A 20,632-nucleotide genomic window follows, 5' to 3' on the forward strand; every position below is an offset into this window, starting at 1 on the left:
CTTCATGTTGGGTGCCTGAGGCCTCGAGCCTGGCCCTCTTCTCTCTCATATTCACTCTCTTGGTAGTGACAGTAACAAGTTGTAAAACCCATCTGTACTCCAGTGACTTGCATATTTTAATTTCCTGCCTAGACCTTTCTATAAATTCTAGAGTTTCTTATGAAACAGCTAATTCAACATCTTCAAAGGGCTGTTTAATATATGTGTCAGGTGTAATGTGTCTGAAATCAAACTCCAGGGCTTTCCTTCTTAGCCTGTTCCATCTATAGTTTTTTCCATTTCAGTTGACGGCAGTGCCATACTTCTTGGACGTGTCAAACGACAAAACTAAAACAGTTTAGTAACAACTTTGATGCCCTTGATGCCAGGGAAGATGATCTATGGATTGAGGGAGTACAGTGCCTAACAACCCGTGGAACACTCTTCCTAAAGGGTTTGTGGCAAGGGAAAGCTTTATAGAATGTTAGAAGAGGCAGGACAAAAACAGGGCCTGATTGGTTAGGATGTTGGAGATTTCCTTATAAAGCAAGTAGGTCCTCTGCTGTAGGGTAGAATAAGCTAACTAAAGCTGAGTAGGACGATTGTGATTGGTGTTAGGTTTCCTTGGCAGTAAGGTTTTTCCCCAACTGCAGGCTGACTTAGTTTAGATTTGGACATGGGCTGGGCCCCTGCAGTGGACCCCATTTTGTGGGTCTTAACATATCAGACAAAAGCCTTAGAGTCATGCTTTACTCTTTTCTCTCATCCCAGATGCATACTGTCAGGAAATCCTGCTTAGTGCCTCCTTTAAAATTTGTTTTTAATATTTATTTATTTTTGAGAGAGAGAGAGAGCACAAGTGGGGTAGAGGAAGAGAGAGATGGAGTCATAGACTCCGAAGCAGGATCCAGGCTCTGAGCTGTCACCACAGAGCCCCGTGCGGGGCTCAAACTCATGAGCTTCGAGATCATGACCTGAGCCAGAGTTGGCCACTTAACCGACTGAGCCGCCCAGGTACCCCTACTCTGGTCTTTACAAGGGCTGCTTCCTCTGCCTGAAATACTCTTTCCTGAGGTATCCTTCAGGACCTACCCCTCCCTGGCTTCCCCATAACCTTTCTGTGTGTTTGAGAAGAATACCTGTGAGGGAGGGAGTTAGGCTGAAAGGAAGAAAGGATAGAGGGCAGGGATGTGGCAGATGCTGAAATCTTCTTGGTGAAAGAGCCAGGGGGTGAGATATTCCCAGATAGTAACAGTTGGTGAGTTCAGCCTACTTGCTGTTCTGAGTAATAGTGGAAGAAAGCAGAAGAGACTTTGCAGCAAATTAATAGAGATAAGGCAGCCTTCAGTTAGCCAATGGAAGCATTCGTAAATCAGGGTTCATAATTGGAAAGTCCCTTCACATATTAATAAAGCATTCTCTTTTGTAGATAGATTTGGTGTCCTGCTGCTTAGTTATGATTTAATGAAGTGCTCTTCAGTTTAACAGAGAATAGACCAAAGAATTGCTTGAGCACCATTTTTTGGATCAAAGAATAATAGAAAACATTCAGTTATTGCATTCTGTTTTTAATTTAGTATTGGGGAAAATGTTTCAACAAACAGAAGACCCAAAATGTATTTCCTGTTATTTTGCCATAGCTAATAGATTTCAGAGTCTAACGAGTATTTATCTCAAAGACCTGTTTACTCCAGTTCTCTGTACCTTTTTGATTTTTAATTATAAGATTTATACCATGTTTAATTTTACGAATTGCCAAAATTGCTTATGGAAATGGACTTAGTTGACATTATAATGTATCCTCTAATTAAGGGCATATATAATGATTCTGCATGTCTTAGTCAAGAAAACTTTTCAGTGGTTCTTTCAAACTTGTTTGTTTGCATGCTCCTCCCTCAGAGGGAACAGTAGAAAAAGTGAAGCCGGCCGTAAGGTTAGTACACAGAATTTATGCCGTAGAATTACAAATCTAACTCTGAATTTCTCCATAGTCAACACTGAGAGGAAAGTTAGCTACATGATTCACTGAAGTCCATAAGGTAAAAACAAACTAGTTGTTCAGGGGAGAAGCACAACTAATCCTCGCACAAAATTTTGAGTGAATACACTCGTGGGTGCTTATAATAAGAATACTGTGATTAAAATAGATAGGTACCTGGGGCAAGACAGTTCAGTAACTTTTAGGATCATCATTGTTCATGGATACAGGATGCGAACATGATCTGGCTGTGACCTCTGTCATCTCATCGATTACCAGGGTTGATTTGGTTGATCTGGCTGGTGAGGTGGGTGTGCCCTTCCTCCCTCACCACTCCCACGTGCATCCCTCTTCATGTGCACGCTTGGTTGAAGGGGATGACCTCCGCCAAAAGAGGAGCACCATTCTTTGGTCAAGGGTATATGAGCCGTACTCCTCTGCTAGAGCCTCCAAACAAGCTCTCGGGGTCCATTTGTAGCGTAGGGTGGTCAGGCTTCCAGGACTCCAGACATGTCGAATGCAGCACTGCATGTGACAGTCTACCTTTGTCAAAAAGATTAAAAGGAAAAAAGAAACATTGTCTGTGGATGCAAGAAGCATCACTTGCTTTCACAAGAGTTTCGTGTTAGTCAGTAGTTCTTAGCCTGTGTTTGGTCATAAACCCTCCAACATTTTTATGTAGTTTTATCATGGATTTGCTAAATATGCTGATTCTGAACTTAAGAGATTCTGATCCAGTAGGTCTGAGGTAAGTTTTAGAAATGTATGTGTGAAACTACGACAGCAGGTGATTCTGGTGCAGGTTCTGGTTAGACCACATGCTTAGAAACCTCTCCTGGGTTATAATTTCAGGGAATTTGCGGGTCCCATGCCATCATCAGTCTGGAACCTTATCTGCTATAAGTGAGTGTCATCTTCAGCAATGTTATATATAGTGAAAACAATCATGAGTTTCATAGGTGTGTTTGTAAATGTTTCATAGGCATGTTCAAAAATTGGTGACTTTTGTGGAAATTTATTGGTGAAAGCAAGTCCCGTGGCCCCAGTTACCTTGAAAAGGAATAGTAGTAATTGACTAAACACATACAGTCTCTCTGTCTTGTTAGTAATGTAATGAATTGATGACTGTTTTTAATATTCAGCTACTTCCACATTCGTGGGATAAACCACGCGTCATTATGAAGTGCCATTCTTTTGACATGCCACTTCCTTAACTTGCTAATGTTTAAGATTTTGGCATCTACGTTCTCATTACATCTGTATACAGTTTCTATTTCTTGTGCTCTTCTCAGCAGTTCGCGGTCAAGTATTTTGTTAGCATTAAAAAAGGAGTGGGGTATTTTTCTCTTCTTTTGTCCTTTTTTTTTTTTTGTTTCAGTTTTCACAGTTTATGTAGATTTTCATTACACTTTTTGTGGGCAGTTTAGGGCAACTATGAAATCAGAAGGCTCAGTCTCCACACACAAGACCACCCTCACTTCTGATACCAGCTACAAGTTTGGAGGGTTCCCAAAACCATCCTGAGGTTCAGTAATTAATTCGACCCATAGACCTGGTATGGTTTATTATGAGAAAGGATACAGATAAGATCTGCCAAAGAAAGAGACACATAGGACAGAGTCTAGGAGAGTTCCAGACACGGAGCTTTCCTCCTCCTCTCCACTGTAGTCAGATCACCACTCTTTCTTGGCCTTGATGTGTGATAGTGTGTGTGGAGTCCTGCTAGCTGTGGTGGCCCTCTCGATCAGATGGGGGCCCCCAAATGGGGGGTGACAATCAGGTGGAAGCCAGTGGTGTGGGCGATGAAAGGATTCACCCAAGGCAGCAGCAAGGAGATAGAAGTTCATTGAATGAATTGCAAGGGAGTGGCGGGCAGGACAGCCGAGGAGAGACTGTCTGCTACGAGGCAGGGGATGAAGGCTATACTTAAAGAAGAAATGTGAGGATGTATGGGGACACAACGAATTTCCCCTTTGTTGGTAACTGTGCCTGGTTGTAAGTAGCCCATTGGTCAGTTAGGGCTTATGGATAGTTTGAGGTGGGTCACCTCGTGGGTCTGTCGGTATTCAGTCAGGGGATTGCTGTGGGCCCTTTACTTAAAAGAGGCCTCCACACTAGCCAGGGAAGCTCATCCAACCTTTAGTCTCCAGAGTTTTTTGTTTTGTTTTTTAATTTTTATTTTTAAGTACTCTCTTCACCAAACTTGGGGGTCAAACTCACAACCCTGAGATCAAGAATCGCATGTTGCGCCCACCAAGCTAGTCAGCACCCCTAGTGTCCACAGTTTTTATTGGGGCGTCGTTATGTAGGCACGACTGACTGATTACTTGTGAGTCATCTCGGTCTCCATTTTGGTTAACCCAAAACCACCTCCCATAGTTACGCTGGTGTTTCTGGATTGGTCAGCCCCCACCCTAAGGACTCCATAGGTGTGGCCAGCCCCCTCCCTGAATCACATTTGTTAGATTGTCCAGTTTGTACCAAGGTTACCAGGTGAACAAAAACTCTCTTATCAGATGTACATTCTAACAGCCCAGAGATTAACTACCAGAAGTCAAGGACAAAGGTCAGAAGTTGTCCTTGGGCAAGACGAAATTCTTTCCACGTTTGTACAATTAGTTTTCTTTTTTGTGGTGTCTTCCTGCGATTCTCTGAAACCAGATTAAGTTTCTAGGGATTCCATTATAGAAAACAATTCTTTTACGTGTCCGGCCTTGTGTTTCTCTAGCTAACTCTAAAAGACAAAAATAATGGACACTTCTGATTTAACTGCATTTAAATTAAACTACTGTTTATCTTTTTTTTTTTTTTTTTTAAAGAATAAAGGTTCACTTCAGTTTGAAGACAAATGGGATTTCATGCGTCCAATTGTTTTGAAGCTTTTACGCCAGGAATCTGTTACAAAACAGCAGTGGTTTGATCTGTTTTCGTAAGTAATCCATTCACTCTAACTTTTTGCTAAAGTAAAGGAAATTTTGGTGATGCATTTGTATATTCAAATGGAATGCTGACTCTAGAGTGGACTGTTTACTCGTTTACAATTATTACTCGTCCAAGCCCTCATCTCCATTCAGTGATTTGCCGGGAGGATTCAGTCATACTCACAGCTGTGGTTTATTACAGCAAAAGGATACAAAGCAAAATCAGTACAAAGAAAGGCACAGAGAGTAAAGCCTGGGGAACGATGGGCACAGGCTTCCAAGAGTACTTGTGAAATCACACAGGACACACTTCGCTTCTCCAGCGACAGGATTGACACCATGTGTGATATGTTGTTTAATTGAGACGCTCTTGGAGCCCCCGTCCTGAGAGTTTTCATTAGGGGCTGGTCACAAAGGTAGCCTCTGCTTGATATGTACCCAGATTCCAGATGCTCAGAGAGAGCGGGTGTTCAGTGTAAACCATAGAGTTTGTATGTATTTTGTACGTGTAAGGCACCGGGGTCCATTCCTATCATTAGGAGAGTTTTATATCAGTGTAGGAAATTGTTGACCATTTAAATTAATTCTTGGCTTTTGACCGAAAATGTGTTAACAGCAAAACTGTTACCAGTGGGATACCACAGGGCAGGGCAAGACCAGACTCTAGTACTGATTTCAGTTATGCGTTTTAGAGGTCCTAGATTTAATGAGTGACAATAAATCCCATCAACCATGAAGTTTATTTTAGGAAACTAGGTGGTTTTCTCCTTCAGTTTCAATAATCAACCTTTTTTTTTTTTTTTTTTTTTTTTTTTAATGTGGCCTGAGCCATCAATTCAGGCCCAGCACACCTCTGGCCTATACGTGGAAGCACACCTGAGAACTGTCCAGAGTCTTAGCAGCATCATGGTCATTACAGTACATCCCCAAAGAAGTGCAGTCTCAGAGGACATGTGCGGCAACCCAGATACAAGGAGTTTGCAATTGTTAGGGGACTCCAGGCAAGACATACATTAGTCAGGTCGGATGTGATCACCAGCCCCCAATTTCCCTCGTCCCGGAGGACCTTTGGCTGTAGAGTTCTCAATCCATTTCTGTTAATTCAGTTCAGGCCTTGTCTTCAGATGAGGTGCCTAAAGGACATTAGTTCCAGATAGTTTTGTTTATTCATGACACCAATTGATTTGCCTCACTAGTGGATGATGTTTAGATGTGCTCTTTGTGGAGCGTGTAGGAGTTGGGCTGCTCCCTCCTGTCTCTGAGTGTGGTGAAGTTTGACCTCAGGGTACTCACAGCAGTGTGGAAGGCTAATGTCAGGAATTTTAGAATACTTAGGAAAATAAAAAATCAGTAATGTCTTCCTCCTCCCGTGAGCCTTCTCAGGTGCTGGGTTTGGTTTTTTCTCTCTTGTAAAATCACTGTGTCTCACTCAGTAATGAAAACTGCCCCTCCCCCCCCCCCCCCAATTAGGTGGATTTGCAAGAGGAGCAAAAGCATTTTTACAGAAAAACAATTTTTACACACCTTAACTAGAAAGATGTATCATTTTTAGGTGTTGGTCTGGATGAAATTCCAAATTTTCAGAAATTTTTAAAGTTTATGTCACCTCCCATGCCTTTTGTCCCAATCATTTATCTAGTGAGCAGCCTAGAAAAGATCACTTCCTTTCTGGAGACAGCGGCCTTTAGCAACCAAGGTGCCTTACTAAGGTGAGGTGAGTGAAATAGAATCAGGTTATTATTCATCAGTTGTTGAAAACTGCAACAAATCCAGAAAACTGAACACAAGTCACTCACAGTGAGATTGACTCTTGCAGCTCTTGGTGGTGACCACAAGTTAGGAGTGCAGTTAGTCTCAGTATCACATGTAGAGCGTCAGCCAGAAGCTTGACTTCAGACGGCTCCATCAGAGAATAAGCCCTTTTCTTTAGGCATCTGCACGTGATTCAGGTGGTCCAGCCAGAATCTGTGATGCTTTCAGTCTATGGTTCTGCAAAGGGGGTCTGATATCTGCAGCGGTCCTCATGGCAGACCCCTGCTCGCTGAGTATACGTTGGCTCTTTAGTTCAGTACAGCTTATGCTGAGGTTGAAACAGTGAGAAACAGACAGTATCAAGTTTCAGCTCGGAGACCAGGCAGTTAAGATCTGTGAATTCAGGACTCTAAAAAAGAGAGCAAGTTTTCTTCTGCAGCAGGAAGCCAAGATGCTGCAGACACACAGTCATGTTCCAAGTCCAAGTGACAAGCAAGACTTTTCTAAGCCTTTTTTATCTTACCAGTCTTGGAGTCCAAATTGACCCACTCAGAAATATGCACATCAGGCTGGAAAATCATTAGCCTCTGAGGGTCAGACATCTGATTTTGCCAGAGCTCAGTGGCCACTAAAAACTGCTTTTTAAAACTCCAAAAGTCGGGGCGCCTGGGTGGCGCAGTCGGTTAAGCGTCCGACTTCAGCCAGGTCACGATCTCGCGGTCTGTGAGTTCGAGCCCCGCGTCGGGCTCTGGGCTGATGGCTCAGAGCCTGGAGCCTGTTTCCGATTCTGTGTCTCCCTCTCTCTCTGCCCCTCCCCCATTCATGCTCTGTCTCTCTCTGTCCCAAAAATGAATAAACGTTGAAAAAAAAAAAATTAAAATAAATAAATAAATAAATAAAACTCCAAAAGTATTTCTGTCTGAAGATTTCCTTTGTTTTCATGTTGTCTTCTCAACATACTAGTAGGTAAAAATAATAGTAAATATCATCTGTTACAGAGACTTTTATTCTGTTGCCAATATTCAAACACTTTAAATGCCAGTCACCTCCCCAACAACTGAAGGCAAGAAAATTGTGTCCGCTAATTTTTAGGGCCAAACTTTCCTGATAGATACAACCCCTCCAGCAGTTACAAAAGTACAAGCATATCGCATTTTGCATCTTTTTTGGCCATACATCCAGATATAATAGCTACAAAATACAAAGCCTTTTTTAAACCTCCCCTGACCTCCTGTTCAAACCCCTAGCAGTAACTTTAGCATTTACAGTTGCTGGGAGTTCCTGACTGGAGTGCAAGGGACCTGGAACGATTGCTGCTTCAGCAGTAGCTGTTGGGCTGAAGAAACAGCTGGAGTAGTTTCTTCTCCCTGCAAGCACCCCACCCCCAACGTTTTCTCCCATGGTTTATATAAAGCTTTCTCCAACCCTGGCATCTTGTTTAACTATTTCCTCATGGCTGCGGGGGAAACCAAAATCAACATTTGACATTTTTGGTTCACCCAAAACTCTGGGCCTTTTCTCTTTCCAATTGGAGGCAAGAACAGAAATCACAGGTGTCACCCAGACTGTGCCGTTTCTCCTCCTACTTTATCAGCATGGCCAAAAGCAGCCAGGGGATTGCGCTAGCCAACTCTGCTGGGGTTAGACCTTTCATTTTCAAATTTCCGAGGTAACTCTTTTTTCTTCAAACAGATAGCAACTCAGCTGCTGTTTCATACCATGGATGATTTCATAGCCCCCCAAACGACAAAACTTCATCATCCCATCACTTCTTCCTTATACCAGACAGTGCTGTCACCGTGTTTCAGTGAGTCACAGCGGTGCTAGTGAATTCCACTTCTGACACCAGTTGTATCAGTTTCAAGACCACCTCGAGGTTCATTGATTGCTTGGAGTACTCCTAGGACTCAGCATATAGTCATCTTCATGGCTCTGATTTATTACGGTAAAGGATACAAAGCAAAATGCAACAAAGGTGGGGTGGCAAGTCCAGGGGAAACCAGGTACAAGTTTCCAAGCATCCTCTCCCATTGCAGTTACACAGGAGACACTTCTCCAACAACTAATTGTGACAGCACATGTGAAATTATGTCTACTAGGAAAGCTCATTAAAGACTCAGTGCCCAGGGTTTTTACTGGTCACAATAGCCTCTGCCTGACATGACCTAAAATTCCGGACTCCTAGTTGAAAAGCAAGTGTTCATCATAAATCAGATTGTTTACTGAAACATTAAGGCACCATGAGCCATTCTTATAGGGAAATGGTGAGAACCTTTGCAAAATTCAAGTTCCCAGATAGTAGCCAAGCACCAGCCTTGCAAACATATCTTCCTAAGGATAACTGTCTCAGACTTGCTATAATCTTTTTGTGCATGGTCTAGTGAAATACTCTACTAGTGAGTTGTAGGTGTGTGACTGAGTAACCCAAACACATTAAGTTGTTGTGCTCTTTTTCTCTTTATCACATAAGAAAAATGTAATTTCCCTAAATAATGTAGAACTTGTTGCATAATATTAATTGACTTACACGCATGATTCTGCCTTTTGAAAAATTAGAGTTCAGTAAGAAATAGCTAAGCCCTTTAAAAAATTCGTAGCATTCATGTATTATATATTTTTCTTAAATTATTTGATTAAACTATTTTATGAATAATATGTTGAATGTGGTGGGGTTTTTTTGGTTTTGTTTTGTTTTTGCCAATTTGTATTGATAATATCATTTATCATGTAGAATAATGCTTGTTTCCTGTGCACTCCTGACCAGGAGAGGGAGCGTAGTGTGATGGTGTCCCTGCTTCAAGTCTGTTTCTAAGCAGAAATCGTCAACACCTTTGTACGTGCCCTAGTTAGTGGTCTCATCACGTCATTTCTGTAAAATTCCTTGATCTCCTTGAGGTATCTAAGGCAGCTCGATATGTAGTCCTTTTAGGTTAAAGAATTCTTGTATATCTTACATCCATCACCAAAATTGCAAGACCTACATTAATTAAAACCTTTCAGATTTTAGCCTGTTTGATCACATGAGTTAATAATTAGATTGCTTATATCTTTCTAAATTTGAGGCACTAAAATATTGTATTATTTTTAAAGTACATTGGCTATTTGTTCCATTTTTTTCTCATATATCCTTGTTTCTCAGTAAGAACACTGTTGGCATTTTAAGTGGTTAAACAAGATTGTGCTGCATATTGCAGGATGTTTATCACCTGTGGCCTTCACCTTCATCACCTCTAGTAGTGGACACTCCCTGTGTACTCTCCTCCCTACTTCTCATTAATGAAACCAAAGAAAAGCTCTCAGATTTTTCCCCATGAGCCTCTGTGGGGACGGTACCTCCCTTGGTTAATAACTGCTGCTGTTTTATATACATACTTGGTTTGACTCTGGTTTGTGAAGTCAATGCCAGAATTAAATAATAAATTATTTTGAACTTGGGATGCTTCATTTTAAAGAAAATTTATCTTTATTATAAGTTACTTTTAAATGTATTTTTAGTGTTCCTAAGTTGGTTTCTGTTTTTGTTTTTAAAGTGTATTTTGATATGAATCTGAGAAGGGGGCCACACACAAGCAGGGGAGGGGCAGAGAGAGAGGGAGGAGAATCCCAAGTAGGTTCCACACTGTCAGCGTAGAGCCTGACGTGGGGCTTGAACCCATGAACCATGAGATCATGAGCTGAGCCGAAACCAAGAGTCAGATGCTCACCTGGCTGAACCATCCAGGCGCCCCCCCCCCCAGTTGGTTTTTGACGCCACTTTCTCCTCTCTTGTCTGCCTCATCTCTGTCATGTAAGCTGACTTTTTGTTATGCACCTCTTAAATTTTGGTTTCCTCCAGAGTTTTCATTTCTTTTTACTCCTTTAACTGAGTTCTCATATCTGCAAAAGCAATCTAGATTATTCTTGTGACATGAACTTCCAGACTCAAATGGTCTGTTTTTTCCTCTATGTGTCTGGTCTCTTAAGTTCTGTAAATACTCCAAATTTAGAATGATAAAAATGTGTTATTCATAGTTTCAAACCGAACATCTAGAAGCTACCATCAGCTTTCTGTTTTTTAATTCCCTCATATTCAGTTGATTACTAGGTTTCATAGATTTTTATTAAATATCTCTTGAATGAAACTTCTTTCCATCCCAGCTTCTTCCCCCTATCCTCATCTGAATGATTACAATAGTTCTCTGCCTCTCTTTGTTGTATCTCTGTTTATCATTTGTCTCTTGCTGCATAATAAGTTCCTCTAAACTTTAGCATCTGGAAGTAAAAAACACTCTGTCACAGTTTCTGAGGGTCAGGAAGCTGGTAGCAGCTTAATTGAGTGGCGTAACTCAGAGTCTCTCTCGAGGTTGCAGTGGAGCTCAGCAGAAGATGTAGGCCTAGACTCAGCTAGGGCTGAGTGATCTTTCTGGTTACCTACATGGTTGTTGGCAGGTGTTCAGTTCCTCACCATGTGGGCCCCTCCGTAGGGCAGTTTACAGTGTGGCAGCGTATTTTCCCCAGAGTGAAAGAGGGTCCTCCCAAGGTGGAATTCGTGGTGTTTATAACATAATTTGGGAAGTGACAAACCGTTACATATGTGCTGTTAATCATGCAAATGCTTGTACATTGTAGGAGGGAACTTACACGGCCATGAATACCAGGAGATGGGGATCATCAAGGGCCATCTTAGAGGAAATAGATGATGCAAGGTTCGGAAAAGAACTCTTAAAAAAAACTCCAGTTTATATCAAAGAGGAAGAAAATGAAAGAGATGCCACTGAAAATGAAAGTCAAGATAAAGAAGAGACCTTTGAAATAAAAAATAAAGAGCTAAAAATAAAAGACCAAATCAGTGATTTGAAAAATAAAAGCAGAGTTCTCCCTGAACGTAGAGCAAAAACAAAGTGTGGAAAATAAAATGGAAATTAAGAAATATGGGGGCACCTGGGTGGCTCAGTCAGTTAAGTGTCTGACTTCAGTCATGATATTGCAGTCTGTGAGTTAGAGCCCCACCTCAGGCTCTGTGCTGACAGTGCAGAGCCTGCTTGAGATTATTTCTCTTTCTCTCTCACTCTGTCCTTCCTGCATTTGCATTTGCGCCCTCTCTAAATAAATAAACATTAAAAAGAAAGAAAGGAAGAAGGTTGATCTAGAATTGGGTAAAGTCATGCCAGGAGAGAACAGAAATAGTAGAGGAGAGGGTATAGTCCAAAAATATAAGAAGAAAATTGACTGAATACTCTTGTCCCTTCCCACCCATCCCCACGAGTTTTTTTTTAATAAAGATGTAACTTTTTTTTTTTTAGTGTTCGTTTATTTTAGAGACAGAGCCTGAGCAGGGGAGGGGCAGAGAAAGGGAGACGCAGATTCTGAGACAGGCTCCAGGCTCTGAGCTGTCATCACAGAGCCCAACACGGGGCTCCAGCCCATGAGCTGAGAGATCGTGACCTGAGCTGAAGTCAGACGCTCAACTGACTGAGCCACCCAGGTGCCCCCTGCCCCCGCCACGAGTTTTAATATTGAAAGTGCTAAAAAAAACATGCCAAGACACATTCTTAAGGAATTTCAGAATTCCAAGGATGAACAAAATAGTCCTGCTTTTCTTGGAGTGATGAAGTACAGTTAAGTCTCAAAGCAGGCTATCCCCAGTACTTTTCATTGGTCAAATTGGGTGTAGGAGTCTGATGAAACATTTTCTTTAAATATTTGAAGGGATATTATTCTAAACCTGGTATTCTCTACCTAGTCAAGTGTGTAATGAAGATTAAGGCAAGATAAAAATATTTCCAGACGGGTAAGTAATTAGAGGATTTAAGGATCCAGCAGATACGAAATACGCACCCTTTCTTCTGTTCCCAGCATCGGCCATTAAGAAATTGAGCTTTCATAAACTAAAGAGGAGGTGCTCCTAAACTAGGAATCCTGACCAAAAGATGAATATAAATAGAAAATGACAGATACCATCCATCCAAAACCACAAGAGAGTGGAAACCAAAACATTTTAGCTGATAAAAATTGTTCCACAGAAACTGACTGTGAAGCCTAAGAACACAAACAGCACTCCGAACCGAGTTGGGTATCCGCACACGACCATTTAGGGTCATTTAAAATATCTTGATTCAGAAACTTACAAGATAAGGAGAGAAATCAATAAAAGGAGGGAAATAAAATGACAGTTGAACTTAAAACCAAATAGAAAAAGTTAAAAATCACATGAGAAGTTGATCATCTCCATAGATGAGGGCATAAAGAAAGAAATGTTCCCCAAAAATGGGAAAAATAAATTAGTCAAGTATTCCAGCAGCAGGCATCATCCCAATAGTGATATGTTGGAAACATTCTACTTAAAATTGGGAATAAAGGGTGCCTGGATGGCTCAATCGGTTAAGCATTTGACTCGATACTGGCTCAGGTTGCAATCTTGTGGTTGTGAGATCGAGCCGAGTCGGGCTCTGAGATCGAGCCGAGTCGGGCTCTGCACTGAGCGTGGGCCTGCTTGAGATTCTCTCTTTCCCTCTGTCTCTTTCTCTGCCTCTCCTCATGCTCTGTCAAAATAGACATTTTTTTTTTTAATTGGGAATAAGACAAAGAGTCTATTCTCATATTTCATTTTTGTTTCCTCTAGGTTTTGAAATTTGAAATGGCATTAATAGCGTATTTATATCGTATGTGTGGATATACCATGTATTTCATCCCTAATCCTATGCATTTTTCTTTAATCTGGTCTTTTTTAAAAAATATTTTATTTATTTTTGAGAGAGAGGCAGAGTGCGAGCAGGGGAGAGGCAGGGATAGAGGGAGACAGAATCTGAAGCAGGCTCCAGGCTGTCAGTCCAGAGCCCAATGTGGGGCTCAAACCCATGAACCTTGAGATCGTGACCTGAGCCAAAGTCCGATGCTTAACCAGCTAAGCCACCCAGGTGCCCCACTTTTATCTGGTCTTGAGGAGTTGATCCATTTTGTCTTTTCACATAACCACATTTTAAAAATTGTTTTGATACGATGTATCATATCAAAACAACTTCTGTGTTAAGGAGTTTATAGCCTTCATGCATGTGTTAGAAAAAAAGAGGTTGGGAGTCAGTGATCTAAGTGCTCATTTCAAGAAATGAGGATAAGGGGTGCTTGGGTGGCTCGGTTGAGCATCCAACTCTCTGTTTTGACTCAGGTCACAATCTCACAGTTTTGTGGGTTCAAGCCCCACATTGGTCTCTGTGCTGGCAGGGCAGAGCCTGCTTGGAATTCTCTCTCTGCCCCTCCCCGGATCACACTGTCTCTGTCTCTCTCAGAATAACTAAACTAAAAAAAAATTTTTTTTTTAATGAGGAAAAAACCCTAGCATGTTAAAACTAAAGGGAGTATAAGGAAGGGAAGACAAAAGCCAAAATTAATGAAATACAAAATCATTGTGTGGTAGAAAAAAGGAAAAGGCAAAAATTAGTTCTTTGGGAAGAAGAATATTCAATTTATTCTCCTTATCACATCCATAATTTGTATCTTGGTTAGTATCTTCTTTCTGGTTACTTTGAATTATTTTGGTTTTTTTTCTAGTTTCTTTTCAGATAAATTCTTAGTTCTTTTATCTTTTTATATTTAAAATGAAAGCATCCAGGGTTATACGTTTTTTTAATGCTGCTTTTATTATTACCACAGGCTTTGCAGTATGAAATGTTTGCCTTTTTATTGCTCTCTTAGTAAGTTAGTAGATTCTTTAGTTAGTAAGGTTTTTTTGTTCTTTAATCCACCTATTATGTAAGGACTTACCTTCTGATAATGGAGGGTTTTTTTTTTATCATTTACTTATTTATATATTATGATCAGGGAAATAGCCTGTAAAAATATCTTTATAGGGGCACCTGGGTGGCTGAGTTGGTTAGCGTCCAACTTCAGCTCGGGTCTTGATTTCACGCGGTTCTTGGGTTCAAGCCCCACGTCGGGCTCTGTGCTGACAGCTCAGAGCCAGGAGCCTGCTTCAGATTCTGTTTCTCCCTCTAGCCCTGCCCCTCCCCCACTCATGGTCTGTCTGTCTCTCTCTCAAAAATAAATAGTTAAAAAAAATTTTTTTTAATTTTTTTTTCAACGTTTATTTATTTTTGGGACAGAGAGAGACAGAGCATGAACGGGGGAGGAGCAGAGAGAGAGGGAGACACAGAATCGGAAACAGGCTCCAGGCTCTGAGCCATCAGCCCAGAGCCCGACGCGGGGCTCGAACTCACGGACCGCGAGATCGTGACCTGGCTGAAGTCGGACGCCCAACCGACTGCACCACCCAGGCGCCCCTAAAAAAAATTTTTTAATAAGTATAAATATATTTACAAATTTTATATGCATGTATATGCTCATAGAAAATAGTATTTTTTTAAGATCTTATTTTTAAGTAATCTGTATAGCCAGTGTGGGACTTGAACTCACAACCGCAAATTAAGAGTCACCTGCTCCACTAAGCCAGCCAGGTGCCCCGAAGAAATTATCATTTTGATAGTTGTAATAAGAATCTCCAATAAGTCATATTTGTTGATTGTATTTTTACATTCCTCTATGTCCTTAATTTTCTTTTGTCTAGATTTTCAGATGTTAAGAGATTTTGTGATAGACACTGCTGATTAGCTAAGGCACCCCCATTCTGTGCCATGTACTTTCCACTTGGCTGCATATTGTAATAGTCTTCAATTTCCCTTGCTGTTTGGGTCACCATGTGACCCAGTTCCAGCAAATAGGTCTACAGGAGGGCTTCTGACAAAGTTTTTGCTTTTCAGATGAGTTAAACTAATGTGCCTGGCACAGTCCTCCTTTTCACAGAAGTAAGAGGCTGCCACGCTAATGTGTCTGAGTGGAAAGAGAAGGAGCCTCTTCTCAGTCTCTGAATGAACCCCAGTAGCTGCCCATCTCTAGACTTCTAGTTATTTAAGAAAAATAACATAATAGTCTGAGCCACTCATAATTGAATTTAATGGTTCAGCTGAATGCCTCCTAACTGGTAGAAGTAAGGATGCTTTAACGTATTGCATTGTATTTGTATCAAGTTCTTACATTTGTAACTATTTTTGTGTTTAAAGAAAAAAATTTTTTTAGTGTCTATTCTTGAGAGAGAGACCGAGCCTAAGTGGGGGGAGACGGGGGGCAGAGAGAGAGGGAGACACAGAATCGGAAGCAGGCTCCAGGCTCCGAGCTGTTAGCACAGAGCCCGACGTGGGACTCAAACCCATAAACTCTGAGATGGTGACCTGAGCTGAAGTCGGACACCCAACCGACTGAGCCACCCAGGTGCACCTCTATTTTTGTTTTATATTTAGGTAAATTTGTTTTGTTTTGTTTTTTGGTCCAAAGAATTGGGTATATCTTGATAAATAATGCTTTTTATCATTATTATATAATGTGTCCTCTCTGTAGTTATTTTAACCTTAAATTCCTCTGTGGATGATACTAGTGTTGCCACCCTGCTTTATTTTATTTGTGTTTCCTAGTACCTTTTTTTTTTTTAATTACATTATATAAACATTACATTGTATAAAACCGTACCACTTTAGCCAGTTGAGTGGCATTGAGCACGTTCACTGTTGTGCAAACATCATTATCCATTTCTAAAACTTCATGTTCTTTGTCTCTACGGAGCCCATTTTTCTCCTAGTTTGCCTATGCTAGGTACCTCATATAAGTGGAATCACACAATATTTGTCTTTTTGAAGGGCCTACTGTCTTCCAGTGGGATAATTTATTGAGTTCATGTGTAATGTTATAGCTAATATTCTTGTTTTATTGCATCTCTAACTTTATTACTAATTATTAGATATTCTTACTGCTTCATTTTTTGTTTTCCTTCTTTTTGTTAATCTGAAAATTCATTTCCATTAGTGGTTATATTTCTGTTTCCGACTCTCAATCAGAAGCATGTAGTGTTACTATTAATTAAAAGCAAAATACCTGTTTGTCACACCAGGGTCACATTCTTTCTGTTTTACTTTCTTTGTGCCCAAGGAGGTTGAAGCGTTTGGAATACTTCTTACCGCTTGATGCTTCTCCTGTCCCTTCTCCCTGTCCCCTTGAAAGCTTTGAAAAACCTTTACTTCGTCCCTCTCCTACTCCTCTGACTCCCTGATTTTCATAATGTAATTAAGTAGTTAAGATTTTCCCTTACAACATGTCTCTTTTTATTTATTTATTTATTTATTTATTTATTTATTTATTTATTTATTTATTTATTTATATTTTAGAAAGAGCACAGGTGGGGGAGAGGGACAGAGAGAATCTCAACAGGTTCCATGGTCAGTGGGGAGCCCAACGCAGGACCCTACCCCACGACCCTGGGATCGTGATGTGAGCCAAAAGCTAGAGGCGGATGTTCAACCAGCACCCAAACATTTTTTTTTAATTTAATTTTTTTTTAATTTACATCCGAATTAGCCATCCAGTTTGAGCCACCCAGGCACCACCCTGGTTTGAGCCACTCAGGCACCCAAACATTTTTTTTAATTTAATTTTTTTTTAATTTACATCCAAATTAGTTAGCATATAGTGCAACAATGATTTCAGGAGGAGATTCCTTAATGCCCCTTACCCATTTAGTCCATACCCCTGGCAGTAACCCTCTGTTTGTTCTCCATATTTATGAGTCTTATGTTTTGTCCCCCTCCCTGTTTTTATATTATTTTTGTTTCCCTTCCTTTATGTTCATCTGTTTTCTCTTAAAGTCCTCATATGAGTGAAGTCCTAGGATATTTGTCTTTGACTAATTTTACTTAGCATAATACCCTCCAGTTCCATCCACGTAGTTGCAAATGGGAAGATGTCCTTCTTTTTGATTGCCAAGTACTACTCCATTGTGCATATATACCACATTTTCTTTATTCATCCATCGATGGACATTTGGGCTCTTTCCATACTTTGGCTATTGTCGATAGTGCTGCTATAAACATAGGGGTGCATGTGTCCCTTCGAAACAGCACACCCGTATCCCTTGGATAAATGCCTAGTAGTGCAATTGCTGGGTTGTAGGGTAGTTCTATTTTTAGTTTTTTGAGGAACCTCCATACTGTTTTCCAGAGTGGCTATACCAGCTTGCATTCCCATCAACATTGCAAAAGAGGTCCTCTTTCTCCGCATCCTCGCCAACATCTGTTGTTGCCTGAGTTGTTGATGTTAGCCATTCTGACAGGTGTAAGGTGGTATCTCATTGTGGTTTTGATTTGTATTTCCCTGATGATGAGTGATGTGGAGCATGTTTTCATGTGTCGGTTGGCCATCTATATGTCTTCCTTGGAGAAGTGTCTATTCACGTCTTTTGCCCATTTCTTCACTGGATTATTTGGTTTTTGGGTTTTGAGTTTGATAAGTTCTTTATAGATTTTGGATACTAACCCTTTATTTGGTACGTCGTTTGCAAATATCTTCTCCCATTCTGTTGGTTGCCTTTTAGTTTTGCTGATTGTTTCCTTCGCTGTGCAGAAGCTTTTTATTTTCATGAGGTCCCAGTAGTTCATTTTTGCTTTTGTTTCCCTTGCCTCCGGAAATGTGTTGAGTAACAAGGTGCTGCAGCCAAGATAAGAGAGGTTTTTGCCTGCTTTCTCCTCGAGGATTTTGATGACATCCTGTCTTACATTGAGGTCTTTCATCCATTTTGAGTTTATTTTTGTGTATGTTGTAAGAAAGTGGTCCAGGTTCATTCTTGTGCATGTTGCTGTCCAGTGTTCCCAGCACCACTTGCTGAAGAGACTGTCTTTATTCCATTGGATATTCTTTCCTGCTTTGTCAAAGATTAGTTGGCCATATGGTTGTGGGTCCATTTGTGGGTTCTCTATTCTGTTCCATTGATATGAGTGTTCCTGTGCCAGTACCATACTGTCTTGATGATTACAGCTTTGTAGTATAGCTTGAAGTCCGGGATTGTGATGCCTCCTGCTTTGGTTTTCTTTTTCAAGATTACTTTGGCTATTCGGGGTCTTTTCTGGTTCCATACAAATTTTAAGATTGTTCTAGTTCTGTGAAGAATACTGGTGTTTTTTTGATAGGGATTGCATTGAATTTGTAGATTGCTTTGGGTAGTATCGACATTTTAACAATATTTGTTCTTCCTGTCCAGGAGCATGGAATCTTTTTCCATTTTTTGGTGTCTTCTTCAATTTCTTTCATAAGCTTTCTATAGTTTTCAGTGTATAAATTTTTCACCTCTTTGGTTAGATTTGTTCCTAGGTATTTTGTGGTTTTTGAGCTCCCAAACATTTTTAAGAGCACTTTGGTTTTATGTTCCAAGAGAATGTATTCTTAACCATTCGGATTTAATTTCATACATTTATTGCTGGCCATTACTCCTTCCCTTTTATTTTTTTTTAATTTTTTTTTTTTAATTTTTTTTTCCAACGTTTTTAATTTATTTTTGGGACAGAGAGAGACAGAGCATGAACGGGGGAGGGGCAGAGAGAGAGGGAGACACAGAATCGGAAACAGGCTCCAGGCTCCGAGCCATCAGCCCAGAGCCTGATGCGGGGCTCGAACTCACGGGCCGCGAGATCGTGACCTGGCTAAAGTCGGACGCTTAACCGACTGCGCCACCCAGGCGCCCCACTCCTTCCCTTTTATACTGATGTGCCATTTGATACAACAGATAAACTGCACGAACTAAAACTGCATATTGTCTGTACGGGTAAATAGCAGAAGCAATGTTGAGTACAAAATGATTCCAAAAGATTATTGATACAATTTCCGTGAAGGTCAGGAATACTCATAGTCTGTCATAAAACTTAAAAAATAGTAAATTCAGGCTTGGTTACTTCTGGGGAGGATAGAAGAGAGTAGGATCTGGGTGAGGAACATAGAGAGCTTTAAGGGTATTATCATAATCCATTCCTCAGGTACATTACATGTTTTTCAAACTGTGCGTTAAAATTGACCTGGAGAGTTGACAGGGTCTTCTGGGTGATGAAGAGTAGTGTTGTGTTTGAATAAGAATGAGCATATTGTTGACATACTTAGGAGCACCCAGAGGTTGAGAAAAGAGGGCTGATGTGACAAAAGTTAGGAATACCTGGAGGTTGAGAAAAGGGAGCTGGGGAAGATGTGCTAAATCAGTCACAAGTTTAGCTCTTTCTTGGGTAAGATTACTTGGGAGTGACCCAACCCTGCATTCTTAACCACACCATTCCCTCTTGCCTTATGAGACTCACGCCACATTTTAGCTGTTCTAAAACGTACCTAGCACTACTTTGAGTACAGGGATACTAGGGTAGTCCTACATCAGGGTGGCACAGACTCCTCTGATGTGTGACTTCTGCCTCAGAACTCCCAAACTTTCTTAGAACTGCAAGACAGTCTAAGGCTCTTCCTACCCAACCTTCCTTTCCACCCTTCCCTACAGGGATCAGACTGGCATTGTGGGCTTATCACTCGCCCAGCTTCCTGTAGCACACTTCGCATTTTCCCTTGCATATAGTTCCTTCCATAAATCTCTTGCATGTCTAATCCCCTCTGCTTCTGGGAAGACCTAAACTAACACGAGTCAGTATGTGTACAGTGCCTGGCACATGGTAAGCAGTCCATGCATGTGAGTTTTGTTACAGTAAATAAAGGAAGAGATGATGGTGGTTTTGACTTTGGTGGTGGTAATAGATACACATGTCCAAATTGGAGAGACGTTTAGGTGATGGATACAGTAGGACCATGATTGAATGTAGTATGTGGCTGCAAAAGGCTTCATTTGCCCAATTTCTTGCTTACCACTCTCTGCTTGACGTGAGAACCACAGTGATTTGGTTAAATTCACTGCAAGCACCACAGTAATTCTGTACTCCTACTGGTACTTGTGCGTACCATGTCCTTCTCGCACCCCCTTGTACCTTTGCCTGGCAAACTCCTACTTGTTCTTGGAGATTAAGCTCAGGAAACCAACTCTTCCTGGGAGCCTTCCCTTTTCCTTACTACCCCTCTGCCTCTCACTTCTACTCTCCCCCTCTCCTGGGTTCCTGAACTATCTTGGGTTTATATGCGCAGTAGTTGCACGCATACTGAATTAGAATCAACCTTTTTTTTTTTTTTA

At 40.9% G+C, this 20,632-nt stretch overlaps 1 protein-coding gene across 4 annotated transcripts in view; it reads left to right on the forward strand.

Moving 5' to 3' along the window:
• The window catches only part of CUL5 (cullin 5), a 97,855-nt gene that overhangs the window by 16,485 nt on the left and 60,738 nt on the right, over positions 1–20,632 (forward strand). Inside the window, exons 1-2 of one of the 4 annotated variants that reach the window (XM_045038026.1) lie at positions 2,836–2,860; positions 4,777–4,886. The exons of 1 other annotated variant lie outside the window; for it this stretch is intronic. In XM_045038026.1, coding sequence (XP_044893961.1) covers positions 4,816–4,886 — 71 coding nt within the window. In that variant the 5' untranslated portion in view covers positions 2,836–2,860; positions 4,777–4,815. 4 annotated transcript variants of the gene reach the window in all.

Source organism: Felis catus, chromosome D1, assembly GCF_018350175.1.
Source record: "Felis catus isolate Fca126 chromosome D1, F.catus_Fca126_mat1.0, whole genome shotgun sequence".
Taxonomy (NCBI): Eukaryota; Metazoa; Chordata; class Mammalia; order Carnivora; family Felidae; genus Felis; species Felis catus.